Here is a 24,230-nt window from a genome sequence, read left to right as displayed (position 1 = left end):
ATATGTGTAACTACATCGGACTTTTTATGTGCAGGGATTGAGCTCGGGGTCAGGCTTGCAGGGCCAGCTAGCGCTTTACCTGCTGAGCTCCCAGATCCCAAATTTCATCTATTTTTATAACCAGTGATAACTTTTCACACATTTCTAGTGACATATGACTTTTTTTTTTTTTTTGAGACAGGGTTTCTCTGTAGCTTTGGTGCCTGTCCTGGAACTAGCTCTTGTGGACCACGCTGGCCTCAAACTCACAGAGATTTGCTTCTGCCTCCCAAGTTCTAGGATTAACGATGTGTGCCACCACCCCCTGACTTTTTTTTTTCATTGATTCTTGACATTGGTTTTCTTTTCAAATTATTTCAGGAGCAGATATGATAAGTATACACAACGAAGAAGAAAATGCTTTTATACTGGACACTTTACAAAAGCAATGGAAAGGCCCGGATGACCTCCTGCTAGGCATGTTTTATGACACCGATGGTAAGTGGTATTTACCCTGTGAGACATGATTAACTGTTAGTGAGACTTAGGATGTTTGGTTCCTTAATTCTCTACATTAGTGGTTCTCAACCTTTCTACTGCTTTAAAACAATTCCTCATGCTGTGGAGACCCCAACCACACAAATATTTTCATTGCTACTTCATAGCTCTCACTTTACTGCTGTTATGAATCAAACATCAATAAATATCTGTGTTTTCCGATGGTCTAAAGCAACCTGTAAAAAGACTGTGTCCCTCTCCCCTAGGAGTCATGACCCACACGTTGAGAACCACTGCTCCCGATGAAATGCATGTCTCTGGCATTGCATTTTCCAATGTGCACCAGAGACTAGTGTCCACAGTGTTTCCCCAAGTCACTCCAAGTGCTTCACAAATGGGAAACACACTTGATCCTCTTACTTGAATCAAAGTGTCATTAGAGGGTTAGTATTTTCTTAAGATGCCGTGGACTACAAGAAGTGTTAAGTGTTTTCTGTTAATAGGGTAGAGATAAATTATCTTTTCCAGGTTACATAATAGGAATGTAAATTTTATTAGTATGCAACACTATAAAGCATATGTATCTAATAGTGTATAATATATAATTTATATATTATAATATAATATACAAATATATAAAGCATGTATGTACTTGTATACAGAGGTATTAGTCACATACTTTAAAAAAGATTTTATTATGTATGCAATGTTCTGCCTGCATGTTTGCCTGCATGCCAAAAGAGGGCACCAGATCTCATTATGGATGGTTGTGAACCACCATTTAGTTGCTGGGAACTGAACTCAGGACCTCCGGAAGGGCAACTAGTGTTCTTAACCTCTGAGCCACCTCCCCAGCCCCATTAGTCACATTGTTAAATGTCATGAAATGACTGAGGTTATTAATGTTATTAACTATTTTTAAATTATTTCACCAAAACGTTTTTCTTCACAAAAACAACACCTTTTCCAGAATTCTCTTTAATTCACCTTTTGATAGGATAGTGTTCCTTCTACAACTTTTACTCCTACAACCAAAAATTAGATCATAAATATGTAAGTTTCTACCTTGAATCTAAATCTTTTCCTTTGCGTCTTAACACCTTTGAAAACTGCTATAATGTTGAAACTATTTCTCAATTGACAGATGCAAGTTTCAAGTGGTTTGATAACTCAAATATGACCTTTGACAAGTGGGCAGATCAAGATGGCGAGGACCTGGTTGACACCTGCGGTTTCCTGTACACCAAGACAGGCGAGTGGAAAAAAGGAAACTGTGAAATTTCTTCTGTGGAGGGGACACTCTGCAAAGCTGCAAGTAAGTGAGACTACCTTTTTCCACTCTAGGAAGATAAGGCACACAGTTCTGGAATACCTTTCTTAGACATAGTATGTCTCACAAGTCAAGGGATTGACTTTTGAATACTGCTTGATGGAAGTCAGCAATCCTTACATTTCAGGAGTGGAGCTGGATCATGGGAACCAGACATACTTTATTCTGTGTGCCTATTCTTAGGAGGTCCTAATAGTCCATAAATTTCTTGTTTTTCAAACAAATTTCCATATCCTCTTTGCCTGTGATCTGACTGAGAAGTGGTAAAGAATAATATTGAATAATCTTAAAATTCTAACATTAAGGAATTAGATTCCCTACAAAACTAATACCTTTTGTTTAGGCAAACAAAATGACATATTAAAACTGCATCATATTTCATGATTTATTCTGTATTAAAATATACTTTCTGATCTATTAAAGTTTAACAAACAAAATTAAAATGTTCCACAATGTTTTCATGTTATTTGTTAAACCGTGAGGATAATTTGTTCTAAAATTCTGAGTATTTTTTCAGTCAGCAAATGAAAAATGAGAACTATAAATGGTATGGTCTGCTTAAAATGTTTCCCAGCTCAGCTCCTTTTGTTTTGTTTTGTTTTTCAAGACAGGGTTTCTCTGAAAAGTCTTGGCTGTCCTGGAGCTCGCTCTGTCAACCAGGCTGGCCTTCAACTCACAGAGATCAGCCTCTGCCTCCCCGAGTACAGGGATTAAAAACCACCATACCTGGCCCCAAATCCAATCCTAAATAATCTTTCCTTAACTATGAATCAAAGTGTCCCTCTGGCTCTGAGTTTTCCCCTTTCTGGAGTCTACTCTTACTTTACCAGGCTCAGTCCTGGTTGTGGTTTTATAGGAGTGGCATCCCAACTTCAAGCATTTTGTTTTGTTTTCCCCTACGTGTGTGGATGTTGTGAGCTGAGTCTGGAGAGAGATGACTCAGTGGCTAAGATTGCGGGCTGGAGAGATGGCTCAGAGGTTAAGATCACTGACTGCTCTTCCAGAGGACCCTCGATTAATTCCCAGCATCCACGTAGCAGCTCACAACTGTCTGCAACTCCAGGAGCACCAGGCACACACATGGTGCAGAGACATGCATACAGGCAAAACACTCATTTACATAAAAATAAAAATTTAAAAATCACTGTCTTTTTAGCCTCCAGATGGTGGTAGGCAAATACCCACCCCCTTCAACTACCTCCATGCACACACACGCAGATTGGCTCCTTTCACCTACTGAGTTTGAGGGCACCATTACATAAAACAAACACTAGTTAAAAATACCAGAAGAGAGCTGAAGAGATAGCTCAGAGATTAAGAGCACTTGTGGCTCTTGCAGAAAACCAGGATTTAGTTCCCAGCACATACTCGGCCAGTTCCAGTTCTGAAGCCTCTTCTGACCTCCATGGGCATTAGGTATGGGATGGATTGCACATGTGTACATGCAAAACACTCAGATGCATGGAATGTAAAACTATTAACTAAATCAATAAGAAGCACTGAGCAAGTCCACAGCTGATTAATTTTTATGTTTTCTAAAGACTCTCAAATCAGAATTATTTTATTTCTATCATCTACTACTATTTTTTATAAAGCTCCTTTATTCTTTTTCCAGCAACCAAGTCAGTATGCATTTTGTCCAGCTTAGGTATTTAATTTCAAAAAATTAAATTTGACATCGGGCAGTGGTGGTACACACTCTTAATCCCAGCGTTCAGGAGGCAGAATTAGGTGGATCTTTGAGTATGACATCTACAGAGTGAATTCCAGGACAGCCAGGATACACTGAGAAACCCTGTCTCAAAACAAGGAAAATAAAAAACTATATTCAAAACAGGTAAGATAGATACTTGATGAAGCAGTAAAGATGGGAATATTAACCTCATAGAGTATCCATTTTAAGCAACTGTATATAAAATAAATCTTAAGGCATCCTTAAATGTTTAATTTTCATTTCTTTTGTATTTTAGTTCCATATGACAAGAAATATTTATCAGGTAAGTTAGCATTCTGGTCTTAAATTTTTCCATACATTAAAATATATATTTAAATTCTGGTATGTTAAGAGACTACTGTTAATCCATTTAAAAATATTATGTTGGTGCATGCCTTTAATTCCAGTACTTGAGAGGAAGGCAGATCTCAGAGTTGGAGGCCAGCGTGGTCTACAGAGTGAGTTACAGTAGAGCCTGTCTCGAAAAATAAAAAAGACAGAATAACTATGTAACATAAAAACCTTTTATCAGAATATAGAAAGGTCTAAATAAAGCATCACATTAGGGGCTGGGGTGATGGTTCCATGGCTAAGGCCATTGGCTGCTCTTCCAGAAATCCCAGGTTTGTCTACCCAGCACCACAATGATGATTCATGTCCGTCTGTAACTCCAGATCCAGATTTGATCCTGTCTTCTGGCCTCCACGGGCATCAGGCATGTGCACGGGTCAAAACACCCATATACATAAAGTAAAAAATTAAATTTAAAAAAGACCTGACATTTAAAGTAACACATACATGAAAGGACCCCCTTTTAACATTTTTTTCTGTGGAGTGCTTATGATTTTTATGGAAAAGAACTACATACTGTTTAAAGGTTAGACCCCATAGTCGTAAGTACAGTTCATAAAACATGTCTTATGCATTTTTAAAGAGGGGCAAGTATTATATGATTTGAATTTAAAACTATATAAGGCAAGCATGGGACCCATCTACCTTACTGTAGTTTACCCTTACTGGACACCATCCTACCCATTTCTGTAACTTTTTTTTTTTCTTCGAGACAGGGTTTCTCCGTAGCTTTTGGTTCCTGTCCTGGCACTAGCTCTTTCTAGACCAGGCTGGCCTCGAACTCACAGAGATCTGACTGCCTCTGCCTCCGAGTGCTGGGATTAAAGGCATGTGCCACCACCGCCCGGCTTCTGTAACGTTTTTTAAGATGGAGAAGTAGGCAACGGGTAGGGGTCAGGGGCTGAGAGGGGAGTAATGCAAACATGATTTACTTTGCCCTCCTTATTAATAGCTTGGTGATCTTTTTCATTTCCCTTCCTATATATAAACTGGTCTGCATTCCCTGCCAGTATGTACATAAACACTAACCAGTGTGCAACTTGCATTTGATCCTTTCCATATATTTACTATTATGAACAGTGGTTCAATAAACACATCACCTAGCACAAGTGTATGTTTATCTAGAGACTGCAAAGCTGAAAATGAAATCTATAACTGATCAGTATTGGTCTTGGTATGGAGTTGTACTATTTTGTATTCCCAGTAGCAATAAGTATCCATGGTAAAAGTTTCAGATTTTCATCAATTAGTAACTTTTAACCTGTACATCATTGGGTATAATAGGGCAATGTGCACTCTTATGTTTATGTATCCACCAGTAGAACTGTCAAGTCACGATAGTTAACATCACCACCACCCATGTTCTCACCCTTCCGTTTAAAGGCCTACGTCACAACCCAACCACTGGGCTCTATTAACACATCAGCTGGACAGCTGTTGCATCATTTCTATACCTGCATATTGCTCGTTGATTACAAGTACTCCAGGCACTCCTATTAGTCACTCTTCCATAACCCCCATCAATACAATATTGTCTGGCTAATTTCACTAAACACTTCCTCTCCATCCCAGTGCCTAACAGAAGAGTTCTTCATGAATTTCACTGTGGTCTACAGTATGTGGATTTGTTGCTGTTGCTTTTTGTTTTGATGAGACAGCCTGGAACTCAGTATAATCAAGCTGGCCATGAACTCACATTGGTCCACTTTCCTTTCCTCCTCAGTTACTTTATATATTACTCTGGCTTCTTCCACTCTGAAACTTTGCATATACTTATTTTTTCCTACTGCTTAGCTGTATTAAAACATTTTACTCTTGCTTCCTAATGGTTTAATTTCTACTTTGAAATGAACAGGAATAGAGCAACCTACATTCTCTTTTCTTGACCAACATTCTTAAATATATCCTCCAAAATACCTTGTAACACAATAGTTCTGTTAGAAACCATGTACCGGTTCAGTGGTAAAACTGGGTCGCACTGCCACTAGTGAGGCACTGGGAGCTTGATGTGCTTTATACTTACATGATAATAGTGCCCATTTCTGATTTTGGTCATTCATGTAGGTGTATAACTTACTGATTTTTCATTTTCCTGATGCCAGGCACTTCTAGGTGTGGTAAGCACATGGAAGTTAGTCTACCCGAGGATGCATGAAAGTATACTATAGAAGAATCAGGTTAGCTGATCACAAAAAATTAAAGTATATTACAGAGGAGACAAAGGCTATCCTAGTGTGTACAACCAAATGCTTGGAGCTTTTGCTATTGCCTATTTAATGGATTTAGGAAACTTGTTTGAATCATGCCCAGAATAAATTGTGCAGTTGATAATAACTTGAAATTTAGCAGTTTTAAATGATGGACTGTGGCTTTGGCCTCAATGACACTGTAACTTTGGTAAGAAGACGGCACATTTTACCTAGTCAACAGAAAGTCTTGCAACTCACTCACAGGCTACTTGAATAACATGTGAATACACACATACTGTGTCCCATCAATCTTGGCTGCTGTCCCACAAGTAAATCAAAAGGTCTTTTGAATCTGTAAATATGTATCTCTACACAACCCTAGATTATCATGCTGTTCTTTCAGCCTAAAATGTTTTGCTACATTTCTGTATGTTATCACTAAAATATATATTCCTATGTTATTGTACATCAACACTCAATGTGTTCATGTGGGTAGAGTCAAAAGTCAAACATTTTAAGACTGTAACATTTAAGGTAACTATAAAAATTATCATTTGAATTAACAATTCATGTCTTGGCTTTTTTTGAGGCACAAGTTGACCTCAAACTCTCTGAGAATAACCTTAATGTTTTTATGATTTCCTGACCTTAAGACATTTGGCCAGAGCTAGCAAACTCATCTCTAATCTTTTAGGTCACACTTTAAGAAGCACTAGTTAAAATATTTAGCATATTTAAGTAAAAATCCATCTGCAATGAAGTTGTAATTTGTAATCCTTCATTATGTATAACGCATCTGCCATCCCAGTTACTAAATGTTAAACTGCATTCTTAGAGAAAGATCAAGTTTTGACTAGGCAACAACTGAAAGGCCGCACACATCTGTAAACCAGGGGATCCACACACACAGTATTATATGAAGAGAAACAAAAATGCGGATACTGTAGCTTTTAGTGTTATTTCTGTGAGGCAAATTATAAATATCAAAGGCAGATAGACCATCAGGCCCCACTAGATCCTCAAGAGAACAGTATGTGTGAATTCCAAAATTTTGAAGGGAAAAAGAGACTTAAGTCATAGACAATGATACTCAGTAGAGCATAAAACTATAATGCTTTAATTCAAATTATTTAAAACGGTCTCACTTTTATTGTGTATACACAAGTGCGGACCATGACATGCACATGGAGGTCAGTTGGCGCCCCTCCACCTTGTGGGCCTAGGGAACAAATTCAGGTTATCAGTCTTACCCACTGAACCATTCTGCCTACCTAGAAGGACCAATCTCTAGTAAAGAACGTGTAACTTTTTTCTAATCAGTTGGGAAATTGTACATGTAAATACATAGGATGAAATGACTGCTCCAAATGAAATATTTCCAACTTGTATTCTGACTGCCTGTAATCTTTCTTTTTTCCCTTCTAGATAACCACATTTTAATATCAACTCTGGTGATTGCTGGCACGGTAACTCTGACAGTTTTGGGAGCAATTATTTGGTTCCTCTATAAAAGGAATGCTTGCTCTGGCTTCAGTGTCTTCTCAACCACACTGCAATCACCTTACAATGACGACTGCGCTTTGGTAATTGCAGATGATGACTGTGCTGTCCAGCTGGACTGAGACTTCAATATTATCAAACCATCGTATCAAATACCCTTAATGATGTCCTGTGCAAGGCTTTGATATAAAAGTTACCACAGAAAACTGAAGCTTTTTTTCCCTTTATTTTCGTAATATTTTCATGTACTCGCTGTAACAAAATAGTAATGTTTTGGTTCATTTTTTCTTAAAAAGCAGGTTTTAGAAAAGAAACTATAGATCTAACTTCAAAGTTTTCTTAGGTAATTTTCATTTGAGTAAATGAAACCTCTGTGTACAATAAAGCTGCTAAAATGCTGGCTCTTATTACTCTGTCCATTAAGTTCCATTTTATCCTGCAACGACTCTACTTACTGATAGCACCAGGAAGAAGCTGTACAAAGCCTGCCCTTTAATAGTGGTCTCACTGGCTATGGTGACAATGGTGACAATCAACTCCTTTGTTTCTCTTAAAGAGGAAGACATTTTACAGATTCTGATACTCCACACTTGTTTATTGTTTTTATAGAACATTTGGGACAAGCAGTATTTAATTATAATCAAATAATTATGTTACAGATTCTTCCAAAGAAAATACAGCTCTAGCTAAGAGGTCATGGAGATGGTAGCCAGCTGGTTTAACCTCTATGTCTCTTGAGCAAAGATTTCCTAGACCACCCTATCTTTCACTACACAGGGTAGATCAGGGTAGATCCTTCTCCAACACTATGAGGAAATTACATATTTTGATGACACGAAAACCATGCACGCCAGATCTGAGGGAAAACAAGTACAACCCAAGAGATAATATTCAGTTTTTGGTATCCCTAACATAGTTTTTAAAGAGTCATCATCGGCCGGGCAATGGTGGCGCATCCTTTAATCCCAGCACTCGGGAGGCAGAGGCAGGCCGATCTCTGTGAGTTCAAGACCAGCGTGGTCTACAGAGCTAGTTCCAGGACAGGCTCCAAAGTCACAGAGAAACCCTGACTCGAAAAACCAAAATAAAATAAAATAAAGAGGCATCATCAGTATAAAAATAGAAGAAAGCTCAAGTAATTCTGATTTCCTTTAGAAGTTTTATTACTTCAGAGATAGTACTAATGGCACTCCTAACCACAAACTGGTGATAACTTACCAAGAGTCATGTGACTAAAGCAGCAAGTGTTATAGCAGATCACACTAGCTGTAGCATTCTGTAAAGGATCAACCGTATTGTCAGCTATTCAGAGTGCTAACAGGGAATATTAGCTGGTCGTTGTCCCCTCCTTTTTTCTTTTTTTTTTAAATATTTATTTATTATGTATACAATATTCTGTCTGTGTGTATGCTGCAGGCCAGAAGAGGGCACCAGACCCCATTACAGATGGTTGTGAGCCACCATGTGGTTGCTGGGAATTGAACTCAGGACCTTTGGAAGAGCAGGCAATGCTCTTAACCTCTGAGCCATCTCTCCAGCCCTCCCCTCCATTTCTTACTATTCTTTTAAGGACTGGTATCAATCCTATTACCTCCTGTAAGCTGATGATAGCCTAAGAATATCCACTTAGCTACTATATATGTATGTGGCTATTTAAGTTAAAATTAAATGCAGTTTAAAATCATCCACTCAATTATATTAGCTGCATTTTAAGTGTTCAAATCACACATGGCTTGTTATTATCATATGAGAACCCTGTCTCAAAACAAACAAAAAGTGTTTTTTACTTAAGACAATATATTGATAAGAAAAGTTTAGAGGGGACTGGAGAGATGGCTCAAAAGTTAAGAGCATTGTCTACTCTTTCAAAGGTCCTGAGTTCAATTCCCAGCAACCACATGGTGGCTCACAACAATCTGTAATAGGGTCTGGTGCCCTCTTCTGGCCTGCAGCCATACAGACGGACAGAATATTGCATACATAATAAATAAATAAATAAATAAATATATTTTTTAAGTTTAGAGTGTGTTCAGGGGCTGCAGAGATGGGTCAGGGCTAAGACTATGTGCTCTTTTTGCAGAGGACTTGACTCCCATTATCAGCACTTTCGTGGCAGCCCACAACCGTCTCTAATTACAGTTCTAGGAGATCCAAAACCTACTCTGACTTCTGGAGATAATGCATGGACATGCAGCAGTCATATGTGCAGGCAAAACACTCACACACATAAAATAAAAAAGCTGAGGAACTAGTTTAAAGTCATTGCATGAAACAGTTGAAATTTCTCATTGGAGACCAGTTTAAAAGGAAAAAGTTCAAACTAAATCAATCAGTATCACTTTATTTCAAGCCAAGGTTTTACATTAATACCAACAAACTAAGCGTAGACAAACTGCTCATTCACATTTGAGAAATTACATGGTTTCTATTTAGATGTTGAAAAAGTTGTCGCCACAACACTGGACTAATCTGAAACCACCAGAAAGTATAAATGTGTATCCTAAGGGTGCTGACAGTGGAAACTGTTATGGAAGTTTATATGACCATGACCACAGTGCAAACTCATTCATGTTGAATAAGTAATTCATCTGTTTTTGCAAAGGTCGTGAAAAATATTAACAATCATCAAAGAAATGCTCAGAATTACCAAGGACCCAAACAGGTTCTATATATTCTATTCCTCTATAAAGAGGTGACAACACTACAAACACAGTGAAAACCAGTGTTTTAAACTTTGAATGTGGGCTTTAAAAAAATATTCTGTTAACTTGAGATTTTCATTAATTTTTAACCAAATATCATTTGACTGGCAATTCTGATATAATTTACAGCTGTAATATTCCTGAAAGGAATACCTACATACCATGGCCTATCAAATATAATCTGCATTTTTGCAAATCAATATAAAAGTTATCCATCATTTCTATATCTTTTACATACTTTTTTCTTAAAAATTAGATTTTATTGCTAAGTGAATTTAGAATTCAAATTAAATTTGGAAACCTAATATAATTATGCTCTTCAAACTTCCTGTTCTTTAAAAAAAATTAAACACTGGAAGAAAATGATTATCAAAATGTGGCTGTAACTTAAGGCATTTAAAAAGGAAAACTAATTAGGTGCCATTGGCATTTTATTTCAAAAGTACATTTTATCTGAGTTTTCTCACTAGCAAGAGACTAATACACAAACATTTTCCCCCATAAATATGACTACAGTAATTGTAACACAGAGAAAAAGTTGATGAGCATTGCTTAGATATTAAAAGGAAGGGAGATGCTTTACCATTCACCTAAAAGAAAACAATGCTTCTGATTACATATTATAAACATGAGATTTGCTGGCCAATGTTAAAAAGTCCAGCTGAAGAATTTCAATTCAGCAACACTTGAGAATGAATATATATTTACATTTATACATGTATGTATATATATTCATTTTATATATAGTCAATATTTCTAATAGACATTCCCCCACAAAATTATTCATACTTAATTGCCACTATTAATAAACATGTTTAAGGAGCATCCATTTGTCTTAAATGAAGTTAGGCAATATCAAATGTTCTGGTATGGTCTCCATCTTCTTCAGACTCATCCTCTGAAGCTGTTGAGAGAAAACAGGATTATCAAGAATGATTTTAAGGGTGACAAGAATGTGACTTGTAAACATGAAGCCAGAACAGCAATGACTTGTAAAAACAAAAATCCCAATTTAGTATACTGTTTGATCAAAATGGTAAGTTATCATGATAGTGTTAGGGTGGCTTGTTGTGGGTGATGCCCATTCACAATGTTCCCACCCCCACATCTTTACTGTGATGCTAGATAATTTCCATATAATGAAAATGCTTAAAAATGTGGTTTAAGAGCATTTTTCAAAAATGTTTCTGAGACCAGCTTGTGTTCACAGTAGCTAATGATATGTATATAAACATACACCAGAGGAAAAGTGAATTTAAGGCAAGTGCTCTCACACACCTGAGTAGAATCTGGCTTATTACCGCTGCATGTTTGATGCATCCGATGAGAATGAAAAAAAATGTACATAGAATAATAGGTTATGGATGTTCTTGCAATTTACATCACAGCTATGTCTATACAATGCCAAAAAAAAGCTCTATTGAATAAGTAAAGCTTTATATAGACACAGCCTAACTTAAAATAATTGGCTTCAGAAAAAACAAACCAAAACCAGTAACAACAAAAAACCTGCTGCTGAGATTATCCCCATGTCTCCAAATTCTCAGAAACATTGTTTTTATAATATCTCCTACCTCAATTTACTCAATGGCCATTATTTAATATAAAACATCCTGGAATGTCTTTGGGATAGCCAAGGCAAGAAGAAGCTATGCAATACGTAATCTGATTTATAAGTTCTTTAAGATAAACATCAACTAATCTCTTTACTATTATCAAGAGCAAAAAAGCTTAATGAATGCTCTCTAGGACACTAGATCAACCCAAACTAAGAGCTGGAAAAATGTTAACATTTATGGATAAAATCTACTTAAAATAAGTGCTATCCAGCTCATGACTGACATAAACCCTGTTGTGATGCTCTATGTTTACATATCACACTGCTTCATTGTGTTTAGGGAGTATCATGTTTCTAGTGACTGATTCCACAGGAAGATACAACTTGGCTAGTTTTCAGAATGTAGCAATACTCCAGTCATTTGAGATTCATTTGAGGCCGCACCATCTTCCACTGTCAGCTAAAGTTGTCTATATTTTACTTCTAGCTTTTTCTTCTCTCTTGCATACAGAAAAAAGACCATGTTATGCTTAGGAAATTATGTTTTAAATGAAAATACTTTTTTCAAAGTGAGAAAGCTTGGGGAAAAAACACTGAAACAAATGACCACAACAGTAGCCTACCAAAACAGAAATTAAAATTTTCAGAAAAAAGCTGAACTTTTGTATTAGTCAATGAGCTATTTTTTATTAATATTATAAAGAAAAAATTCACAGTAAGCAGTAATTCCAACTAGCTCCTTTACTTTCACGTATGCTAATAAAAATACCTAAGAATGTGCTGTCTGATTTTCTCTTAAATCCTGTTAAAACCTAAAATTAGTACAGGCATAAAAACTTATAAAGGCTAGATCTTAGAATATTTAAAGAAGTAAAAGGTTTTTATGAGGACAGATCCTTCTCACATTATCTTCAAAGGATGCCAGGCTTTCTTCTAGATAAGAGGTATTCTAAAGGTGGAAGTGCCTTTCAACATGAAAACACACATTTCAAACAACGGAGACCGCACTGGGAGGGAAACCTATTGCTGAGGGTGAAAAGCAAACAGGCAGGGATCGGATGGGTTTAATTTTCCCCACAAGTAGTTCTAAAGCCAATTTTGCCCTCGCCTGGCATGAAGCACCACAAACGTGCTATAATACATTAGAAGATAGACAGCAGGTTGTGGAAATGCCTGTAAGATTTGGGATTAGGTGTCTTCACCTAACGAGAATGACAAAATGACCCTAAGAAATTTGAGCTGCCTGAAATTAAAGGTCCACAAAGAAATACCTATAAGTAAACAAAGAACAAGCAAAACCATTTTGTTATGGGCTCAAGCCTCTTTTCCTTATTTTCCTGGAACCAAACACAAACCTAAAGAATTCCTTCTATGATCTGGAATTTAATTAAAAAGTAATTTTTTTCATATATTAAAAATAAAAACCCTTAACAGATAGGACTTAATTTTATGTTTTCCTTTTAATCACATATAGTAAAATCAAAGTGGTTTACTGAAAATTAATGATTAAAATTACCTCCTTTCACATATTAAACATAACTTAAAAAAATACGTTCAAAAAACTAGAGCCTATTTTCCAACCCATAGTATTCAAATAAGTTAACTGTGGTAGTATTAGGCCTATAACCAAAACTCAATTTGGTAAAAAAGAGTACATTAAGGTTTTGTTCTGTGGGTTTAATTTGCAAAAGTAAATTCAACAAATCTGGGGAGGGGAAATTCCACCTACTTTCGAGATCTTCCATATGTGCCTGAAGAGTTCTTGCAAGGTTAATAAACTAGAAACAATGCAGAAAGAAATACAGTAGTTTAAATGTTGCAAATGGATCTAAAGAGAATCACTACAGGACATTTATTTCTACTTAAAAAGCCAAACACCGTTCTAATCCTTTAAACAGGGGTCTTTCTTCCCCAACGACATAAATTAACATTAAGGGTATTATGTTACATGTCTTACATAATCAGTTTTAATTAATCATGGGGAAACCAGTATCATGAATAGGAGCAGATATAATCAAATAATCATTTCCAATAATACTGTCTTCCTAACACTTTCAAAAAACTTATGAAATCAAATGGGGAAACAAAAAATTAGTTTTCTGGGCCTAAATGAACTAATGTTTGCCTGCCTAAACTTGATAGCTAACTCAAAGCTTGTATTCTTTTTTTTTAAATATTTATTTATTATGTATAATTTATTTATTTATTATGTATACAATATTCTGTCTGTATGCTTGAAGGCCAGAAGAGGGCGCCAGACCTCTTTACAGATGGTTGTGAGCCACCATGTGGTTGCTGGGAACTGAACTCAGGACCTTTGGAAGAGCAGGCAATGCTCTTAACTACTGAGCCATCTCTCCAGCCCCCTCAAAGCTTGTATTCTTAACATTTTTTTTTAAAAGAAAGGCTGAATAGACCTTACTTATATATGCTTTGTATGTTCTTCATTCACTAGAGTTAACAGCAAACCATTTTAGAAATCATTTTATAGTATTAAGTCCAGTTGGGGCATTGACTTCTGAAGTACTTAAAAATTAACAGTAAAGTGAAGAGCATTCAAATTGATAGCTTTCTTTATTCTTAATGCAAGTAATTATTAATTGGGTCACTTAAATATCTATATAAAAATGAAGCAGAATAGTAATTTAGAAATAACATGTATTTTGAACTATACATTTTATCATTTTCAGATAAAGAGGTTACATTAACACAAACTCAAATTTTATATACTTAAAAATTATAAAAATGGTTAATTTTACACATATTTTATTGTGTTACGGACACATTTCAATATAGGAAGAATTAAGAATGTTGAATTAAAAATGTTGCAATAAGACTGACACACAAAATGGCCAAAGCAACAGGATATAAGTGTCTTTTGACTCACTGAGATAAAGAGCATTGACTATATATATCTCACAAAAAGCTAGCTTAAATGTACAGCTAATATTAAAAATTATTTATTGCAACTAGTTCCTTCCTCAGTTGGTAATCTATTAGTTCAAGGGTAGCCCTTTACAGGATAACATCAGGTAGTAAATCTTCCATATTCTTTTGGCCTCTGGAACTCAATTTTATGTTTCTAAGATGTAATGCTAATAAGGTCTTTTTTCCACAAATTCAAAATAACAAATTTTTTGGGTGTCCAATTCTCCCTGAAATAATTCACTTACAAGAGCTGAAAAATCACTTCTTTCTCTAAACAAACTATGACAAATTTAGGATATCTGTTGTAGAAGATAGCACTTCCCTTTAAATAGACTATTTTTATTGCTAAGAAACATTTACTCCCCGCCACAAAAGGAATTAGGATTTGAACACATGAGTCAATTGGCTTTCCAAGACTAATTCTTGTAGCATTGTCTCCCTCCCTCCTTCCCCAATACTAATAGTACTTACTCGAACACGAGTGCTTGGTTCAATTGTATTTCCCATCATATCAGAAAAGCTTTGCTCACACAAGTGCAGTAAGACAACGAGGTAGAGACCAGAGCTGATAAACTCATACTCAGCCTTAAAGGGAAAGCACAGAAAAGAAACAAAGAATTAATACTAGGATTGTAACTGATGGTCACTGTTTATCGGCAAACTAAAGAAATGTAGTCCAACATAGCTCCTAGAAAGGTATACAGTCAGCTACTGCCTTACACAGGTGTGATCTTTCCTCATTCTATCTCTCTAATTATTTATAACAAAGTTTACCTTTTAAATCATTTGGTGAGATAACACATATTTTGGTTTTCTGTAAAGCTCCTAACAGATTTCCTTTTACAAATAAAAATTATCTCAGTCTTCTTTAAAATAACCTAAATCTATAACATGCACTATAATTTATACTGAAAATGATAACACTAGTGGTTTGGTTTTTTTTTTAAATCCTGTTAAAGGTAACACACTGATATTAGCATGGTTTTTTTTAGTCATGTTGGAAATGGAAGACTCAGAAATTCTAAATAGTTTCAAAATTGTTATGAGCACCCTCCTCCTTTATCTTTTTGTTTTCATGATCTTGGGGAATGAACTCAGGGTCCCAGAAAGACCAGGCTAGCATTGTACCAATATAAGTACAGCTTCGAACACAAATTAGGATATAGAGATTAAAAAGCCAATCTGTCCCTTTAAATTTTACAGTGAAAAGGTCAATGTACCTGCTTTGGATGATAAACAAATTTAAAATTAAGAATTGCATGCTAATATTAATTTTAGAAACTATTCATCAAATTCTACCTATCATTAAGAATTTGAAGTGAGCTGGGTGGTGGTGGCACATGACTTTAATCCCAGCACTCGGGAGGCAGAGGCAGGCGGATCTCTGTGAGTTCAAAGCTAGCCTGGTCTACAAGAGCTAGTTCTAGGACAGACTGTTACACAGAGAAACCCTGTCTCAAAAAAACAAAACAAAAAAAGATATTATTTGAAATGAAATCTTTAAATATTTAATAATTTTGACATTATTTGAACTATTATCGGAAGTCATGTATCCAAGAAAGTGGTTTATATTATTTTACTTTACATAGTTATAATGGCTGTATCAGGCATGGTGGCAAACTTTTAATCCCAGCACTGAGGGTTTGGGACGGGAGGGTAGAGACAGGAAGATCTGAGTTTTAAGGCTAGCCTGATTGATATAGCAAGTTCCAAGTCAGCCTGAGATACGCTGTAAGTCCCTGTTTCAAAACAAAACAACCCAGTAACAAAAATGGTTATCACCTAGCAAAAGATAAAATTATTAAAAAAAATAAAATTATATTGAACCAATCACTTAAAATTTAGGATAACTCTAGCCACTAGAATCCATGATTCATATAAGATAAAGCCAAGACTATCATTGTCTTTACAATGACTATACCTAGTATCTTCTAATACTTCTTTATTATGAAGAATGCAGGTCATTAAAATGATTAAATAAAAATCAAAACCCTTTTTAATGAAAATATGTGACTTAATTTTGAGAGAAAGAATGTACTTCGAAAGGTAGCAAGAGAAAATAACTCTTTAGTCTAAGACAACAATATGCTGTAAGTCCATAGAGTTCATCACAGACTTTCAATGTGCATGTATATAAATTTGTATGTAGGTATATGCATGTGAGTTTAAGCATTCTCAGATGCCAGAGTTATGAGCCATCCAACATTAGTGGGAGGAGAACTCAGGTCTTCAAAAAAGAAACCTTTTATTATATGATTTCATCAACATATATTATCCCAAGCTGGTCAAGCTATAAAATATAATAGAGTGTAAGGTGGTGGCTGCCTACTTTGTGCCCAATTTCCTAAACTTTTATTAATTTTTAGGCTTACTTACAAAATCTGACAGTTTATCTTAAATTAGTCTTTTATTTAAAGGGAAATTTTTATGAAATTATAAACTCATATATTAATTATGGTAAGAATATTACTAATGTAGGTTTTCTGACCATGACTTAATCTTTTCTTCAAGAGCTGTCCTTTAAGCACAGATCAGACACTTACCAAACTAGGCAAAATATACTAACTTGTTCATTTGCATGAGCTCTATGTAGTTCATGAATATCAAAATCCTCCAGGTTAAGTTGCAACTTCTCTTTACAGAGTTCACAGGTGGTTACAGCTTCTAAGGAAGAACCTGACCCCCCCCAAAAAAGAAAAAAAAAAAGTTAACCAGTAACTAGTACAGTTTTTCTGTCCTAAGATCAAGTTTAAATACTGGAGGTAGACAAGCATGAAAGATATTGCATGGTATTGCAATAAACACATAATGCATACAAAATTAATGAATGTGCACGTCATGGTCTGTATTGTAACATTTATGCCTTCACCCATCATTTGGATGCCTTTTTTAATCCTACACACTCACACATCCTGTAATTATGGGATGCTGACAATGAGGCAAAGGAATGTCACCTGTACTTACTCCTTCTTCCTGAAGTACGTTGGCAAGTTACAAAAACAATGTTTAATGGCATAGCATCTTAAATAGTAGTTAAGGGCCAGTATTTTTGGTACCACAGCATACATATGTAGACCTTGTATGTGATCTAAGCAATGTGCCTACCCTGCTGAGTCAAAGAGGAAAAAAAGAGATCCACCTTTGTCCAGATAAAAGCAGCTCATTTCAGCCAATTAGTAGAATTAAGTCCTCATATATTTTATAACATGGCTCAACCCAAGATACACTAATAAAGAAGATGTTAATGGTGCCAGCAGTATACACAGCAACAGGCTCAACACTATCATGGTCTGGGAAGAGGATGAAGTGCAGAGTTACAGCTTACTGACTACAAACTTTCTATGTTGGGTGATGGAAAAGTTTTCAAAGTAACTACTCAAAGTTACACATTGAAAAACAATCAAAGTGGTTAATTTTCCTCACAGTATTTTTGGTATATTTTTTTTTTTTTTGGAAAACAGAAAACAAAACACTTTTGTTCTGTCACACCCACTTCACTTTAGCAGGTGGTCATGTCTAATGACATATGTGGGCCCTTCCAATATTTGGGGATTATTAGATATGGCTACCAATTGAAAACTGTCCTCAAATAAGTTTTATGAGTATCAGTGAACAGATCCAACCCCTCTTACATTTTTTGAGTGAACTTGTACCAATCTACAACTAGAGACTGTGCAGACTGGGAAGAGTAAGAACATCATCAAACTCGTTTAAAAGATAGTCTAAAGGAAGTGTATGCAGTAAAGAATCTGCCAACATCACCACTCCATTATTAGTGGGGAGGGCTTTACTTTTTTTACTTGAGTAAGAGAGAGAAAATAAACAGAGGCATCTGGAGGAGTCCAAAGCAAAGAGAGAAAGAAGTAGACTGGACACGGTCAGCAGACTGAACATGGCCGGGGCTATCTGCAAGAGGGGAGAAGAGCAGGGGAAAGACCATAGAGAAAGCATAGTAAAAGTACAATAGCAGGGGGAAAGCCTTGCCATTGTGAAGAGAGGAGAGAACCAGCATACTGAGGGGCGGCTTTGAGATGATAACCCGTATTTGTGACACTGAAGGAGCTTGGAGGCCAGCATGCACTTTGATGAGCAAACCACAGGTTGCTGAGTGAATCAGACCCACTTTTACACAATTATTTCAGCTTACACAAAGTATAAACTTCTCTCACTTTCTTATCACCATTCTGACCGGAGGTCTGGTCTTACCCTAAAATCTCTTCTCCAAAACAGCCAATAAAAATAAGAACATTTCAATTCTGCCCCCTTCAGTGGCTTCCCATCATACTTAGATAAAAACTTAAGCTCTAGTCTCTACCTTTACAAGTCTTGCATGAACTACTACTCTTTCTTATCCCAACTGCATCTACCAAACCTTTACCCAACTATTAATTGATACTAGTCATACCATACACCATTCAGTTCCTCAAATACACCTAAGTCTTTCTTATGAGCTCTACTCTGCTAAAATGTTCCTTTTCTTTTGAAAGGCAGTTCTGTATATCAAGGTCTAAAATTAAATGGTGTTTCCTAAGAAAGGTGCTCTCTTAATGACAGTAAGATGGGAACAGGTGCTTTTTATGTCTTGTGTACCACACTCTAAACCCCACTTCTGGAACTGTACCGGACTCTCCTACCAGTACACACAAAGGAACTCCCTGACAACCAACTAAATGACACAGGCAATAACTCTATCTCAATACACATAGCTGCTATATGGTGAGTATGCTTGACTCAAAGGATTGTATATGCCATAACCACTGGTTAATTAAATTATATGGATTAAACAAGTATGAATACATTTAATAATACATTAGAAAAAGATTGTTAGCCAAAATGCCTACAGTATGTGTTATCTCTTGGGAAATGATTTGAAAACAAAGTATCTAAAAGGATGAATCTTACCAGAATTAATTTTGGCCTGTAACCACTTTTTCATACACTCTTGATGGACATACTGCAGACTCCCTGTGCATTTGCATGGCTCTATCAGTAAATTAGATGACGATGCAGCTGCCATTTGACAAATTCTACATAAGTCTCCTTCTTCTTCTTCAGAGTCCTCTAAAAGGAGGCTGAAACATAAGCCCAGACTTCAGAGATGTCTTAATTCCCCCTAGCAGGACATCCTCATTACAGAGAATCCAGTCTTCCATTTGTACTCATACTGAGTACAAAAAAGTAAACAGTAAGAATAAAGCAACAATAGTAACAATGAATAAAAACTGTTATATAAGACCAGTCATACTGTAACTCAGCTTCAAACAGTTTACCTTTTCTCTTTGATAACACCCTTTAAGTTCACCTTTTTCACAATCACTAAGATTTTAATTACTGAAGTCTTCTAGATTATTTTAAATACAATAGTATAAGGGTAACATACATATCACTCTGTCCATTTTATCAATTGCAAAAGAATTCTGAAAATACCTCAATTAAGAACAGTGTAGTTTCTCACTGACACGTTATCAAAACTGACAAACTATTTGTATTCATTGAATCAAAAATTTAAAAATAAAAGACTTAAAAATTCTCTAGAACTATACTCTCAACAATCTTATTAAATCATTTTAGTATACATATGTTTTAAAACATGCAACATTTTCTATTATCCTCTCTGTCTTCTATTTAACAGGCTAGCATGTACTATTCATATGAATTCACTTTATTACAAGCAAAGTTTCCTTCGCTTTGTATTTTGTTAGTTCACTGATAGCACATGAAAGAAGACTCAGTACACTGATAGTATTGAATGACGAACTGCTACTGAAACATAACCTGGGCAGTATGAGTCAATTTAGCAAGACATTTACTGAAAGAGACACACCGACAATAAGGTGACTTTTTGTCCTAGTTTAATCAAAAACATGATATCAAGCACAAACTATTCAGAAAAGCTGAACATTTTGCCCTGTATTAAATGTTCTTCCCTTCATAATTTCAATTACTTTTTAATAAGTAGATCCAATTTTTCTGTTTATTAAGTGGTCAAGTTTTAAATTCTCATATATAAGGCAAAATACAATAAACACACAAATACACATACTACAAACTCTGTAGAAATGAATGCTCATTTAAAACTACAGAAGTAGGATCTGGTATGGTACATTTCTTTAATACAAGCACATGGGAAACAGAAGCAAGTAAGTCTCTATCAGTTCCAGGTCAACCAGGGCTACATAATGAGATTCTGTCTCAAACAAAACAAAACATCAAAAACCAAAATTAAACCTAACTAGATAGAATAGTAAAGAATTATAGACCAGTCAAGATCAATAAATAAAACTATCTTTGAAGGTTAGAACTCTAAGTTATTCTTTAGATAGCTTACAATCAGAGGGAATTGCTACAATGAGTAAGTATTAAAGCTAATATTACTAGGGGAGAGGAAAATTTAAAATCAGGAAAATAGCCCACGGCAAAATATATAAAAAAAGGAAAACTGAGACATACAAAAATCAGTGGTAAACCAGTTAATTTATTTTAGGCTAATTGAGATTGGTGATGCTTTATCATTTGGTTCCTCTCCCCAATTAAATTCCATTTAGCAGCAGTCTAACTATAGAATTAAGGAATTAATTAATGTCTGTGTGTATCAAGATAAATTAAGATACCTTAAGTTGTTTCTTGATAAAATTCATACCCTAGAACCTACCTTATTATTATCATCACCATTTGCTTGTAAGTCTCAGTAACACCATGTTTAAAGAAGCAGATGAGAGCCATTTTAAAACTTTAAACTGATCTAGCTTTACAATGTACAATGAATATTCAAATTTACCTTTCTTTTATTTTTTGCAGTTTCTCTGGGTCTCTTGAAGGTGCACTTTTAGCTTTATCACTTTTCCCATCAGCTGCGTTCCAGCCTGAAGGAATAATATCTACAGTAATCATGACATTGTCGGTCAGACTGCTTCCCAGTGTTGGTGGGACTGCAAACCGGAATAGGGAACCAGGAAGAATCCCTGCTAGTCCTGTACTTCTTCCACCCTGAGGCAAATCTGGTGTGGGGCCACCTGCAGAAACACTGCTTGCTGCTCCAGATGCTTGTGGTCTGTTGGCAGCAGCCCCAAGGGGATCACTCGGTGCTTCAAGGTGAACCACTTCATTTGATTCTCTTCTAAAAAGATGAGATCTAGGTGGGACATCTGACACAGATATCCTTGAAGATTCTTCTCTTCCCTCTCGCCTCCTCCTAGAGAACAAAGGCGTGCATCTATTTCTAAGGGAGGAAGACAACCACGGTCCTGTACTTCTACCTTCTGATTCTTGATTAAAATTTTCCGCATCTGGTTCAGAGCTATGATTTTGGCTAAGAGATGACAAACCCCACCTTCGCCTAAGGAATCTAAATCCCTGAGAAGCTTCAGATGTCCTGCTATCACTGACTTCAGAAGACGAAGCTCCATTACTCCGAGACTGTGAAGTCAAGGTTCTTGGAGAAATATAATTATCAGAACTCAATGATCTTGTATTCAAGGAATCTTGACCAGATCTTCGTGAAAAAAAAGTTGATGACATGCTAGAAGCTATCCGTGACAGCAATCTTCTAGTAGTACGCCTACCTTCATTGTCAGAAGATTCTTGAAATGGTCTCCGAGATGAACTAACCCTTTCTGAATTGCTTATAACTGGGGTTTCATCTCTACTTGAAAGATATGAAAATGTGGGATGTGAAGCATTTCGAAAAGATTCTGATTGTCTTGGAGAAAAATGTGATCTGAAAGAATTTCTGCTAGAGTCCCTAGAACTTGATATTGTTTGATGTTCAGAAGGCAATTGGTGATTGGTAGATGATGAATTCAACTGTAAATTGCTCACTGAATTCTCTTTTGGTCTTGCTCCCTGTGAATATGAAGAAGGAACTCTTTCTTGAACATCTATTTTTGAAAGAAGGGAAGGCAACCAAATATGAAATAATTTAATTATTATTAAATGTACATTTATTGACTACTGCCAGACTGAAAGACTAGGTTTGAAATGAATACTGCTATCTATAACAGCTTAACTATTATAGGAAAAATTTATTTCTGAAGTATTCCCAAGTAAACTCAATACTACAAATTCACATCAAAGTATGAAAGCTTATAAAAATAAGTTGCTGAAGCAAGTTGAATACATTAATGAGAGACCAATACAATAGAAGACGCTCAAGAATTGACACAGAACATTAGTCCAATTAAAACAGTGCAATGATAAAAAAGCAAAACCATCCCAGAGAAATAGTTTTGGAGATTCTTATTCTATGCAAAAAGTTATTTTATGTGAATGCTATTGCCTTATATTTTTATAATATTCTTGCTATTAACAGGTAAGGATTTCTTTAATTTTGGTTACTCATCAGGCACACCTCAGCCCTTTAATGCAGGTTTGGAACTGTGAGTCAATACAGGTCACTGCTAACAGCTATCTGGGGCAGGGAGGAGGATCACAGAATTCCAGGCCTGGCTGGCTAAGTTTGACCTTGTCTAAAGATCAACACAAGATAAAGACAGAACTCCTCAAGGGGAGGTTTCAATCTGAGTGGAGATGAGAAACATTATTACTCTTTTGTGAAGAATACTCCCTATAACCCTTGTATAACAGGTACATTTATTATTGGGCTTATATATGGAGACCACAGAAAGGATAAACTACAACAGGTTGAATCTATTCCTGTTCTGTAATTTGACTAAAACAAGCATAAACCCACTTCTGCATGATCCTTTTGTTAACTCTGATTAGTGTTCTTTTCCTTCTGTTACTTAGGCTTCTGAAAAGCTTAAGTCTACATACAGAGACAAAACTATATGTGCTTGAAATTTTAATAAAATCAAAACAACCATACAGTTCCAAATAATCCTTAAAATGGTTAATTTGGGAGCCAGAAAGATAGCCCAGCAGTTAAGAGCACTAGCTTTATCAGAGGACTTGGGTTCCATTCCCCAAACCCACATGGTGGCTCTCAGCCATTTTTAACTTAATTCTAGAGAATCTGTCATGTTCTTCTGGCCTCCCTGTGCACCAGGCAAACAAGTAGAGCATAGACATACACGTGGGCAAATACAGCTATACACATAAAATAATTGATAAAAATGGTGCAATAAACAGTTACTTCATAATTGAGTTACAAGTACACATTAAAACTGTTGTAGACAAGCAATACTGTAATATGGAAGAATTATCTAGTTTTACTTTATTAACATATATAATTTTTTTCATGTATAAAAATTTTGAAAGCAGACAGAATCTGACTACTCAAGAACATCTGTTTTTAAACTATTTTTTATTTTTATTGTTTTTTTGAGGCATCAGCTTTGTAGCCTGTCCTTCTTGAAACTCATGTTAGAGACCATGCTAGCCTCAAACTCAGAGACCTGCCTCCCGAGTGATGGGATTAAAAGCATATGCCACCACTGCCCAGCTACATTGCTTATATTATTTTTCAAGTAAATCAAGATGCTAAAAAATTAGACAGTTCTGATATGGCCGTATTGTTATCAAT

At 35.8% G+C, this 24,230-nt stretch overlaps 2 protein-coding genes across 8 annotated transcripts in view; one reads left to right on the top strand and one right to left on the bottom strand.

The window, feature by feature from the left end:
- Window positions 1-7,968, top strand: part of LOC121433222 (lymphocyte antigen 75) — a 122,996-nt gene extending 115,028 nt beyond the window's left edge. For both annotated transcript variants that reach the window (XM_041631570.1, XM_041631569.1), the window contains 4 exons: window positions 361-477; window positions 1,622-1,792; window positions 3,778-3,804; window positions 7,487-7,968. In XM_041631570.1, coding sequence (XP_041487504.1) covers window positions 361-477; window positions 1,622-1,792; window positions 3,778-3,804; window positions 7,487-7,683 — 512 coding nt within the window. In that variant the 3' untranslated portion in view covers window positions 7,684-7,968. The remainder of the gene's footprint in view (window positions 1-360; window positions 478-1,621; window positions 1,793-3,777; window positions 3,805-7,486) is intronic.
- A 1,918-nt stretch (window positions 7,969-9,886) lies between these two features.
- Marchf7 (membrane associated ring-CH-type finger 7) overlaps window positions 9,887-24,230 on the bottom strand; it is a 36,646-nt gene continuing 22,302 nt past the window's right edge. For 3 of the 6 annotated variants that reach the window (XM_041631519.1, XM_041631515.1, XM_041631516.1), the window contains 6 exons: window positions 21,528-22,626; window positions 19,652-19,821; window positions 17,316-17,425; window positions 15,221-15,334; window positions 13,551-13,599; window positions 9,887-11,167 (listed from right to left, as the gene is read on the bottom strand). In XM_041631519.1, coding sequence (XP_041487453.1) covers window positions 11,109-11,167; window positions 13,551-13,599; window positions 15,221-15,334; window positions 17,316-17,425; window positions 19,652-19,821; window positions 21,528-22,626 — 1,601 coding nt within the window. In that variant the 3' untranslated portion in view covers window positions 9,887-11,108. Of the gene's footprint in view, window positions 11,168-11,541; window positions 11,567-13,550; window positions 13,600-15,220; window positions 15,335-17,315; window positions 17,426-19,651; window positions 19,822-21,527; window positions 22,627-24,230 lie in introns of all 6 variants that reach the window. The other 3 variants (XM_041631520.1, XM_041631518.1, XM_041631517.1) reach the window with 2 other exon arrangements.

The sequence above is a fragment of the Microtus oregoni genome, unplaced genomic scaffold (assembly GCF_018167655.1).
Source record: "Microtus oregoni isolate MIOR12 unplaced genomic scaffold, Mior012 000037F_ref0000500, whole genome shotgun sequence".
NCBI lineage: Eukaryota > Metazoa > Chordata > Mammalia > Rodentia > Cricetidae > Microtus > Microtus oregoni.
Note: the sequence above shows the minus strand (reverse complement) of the source record. Positions and strands in the feature narration are given on the sequence as shown.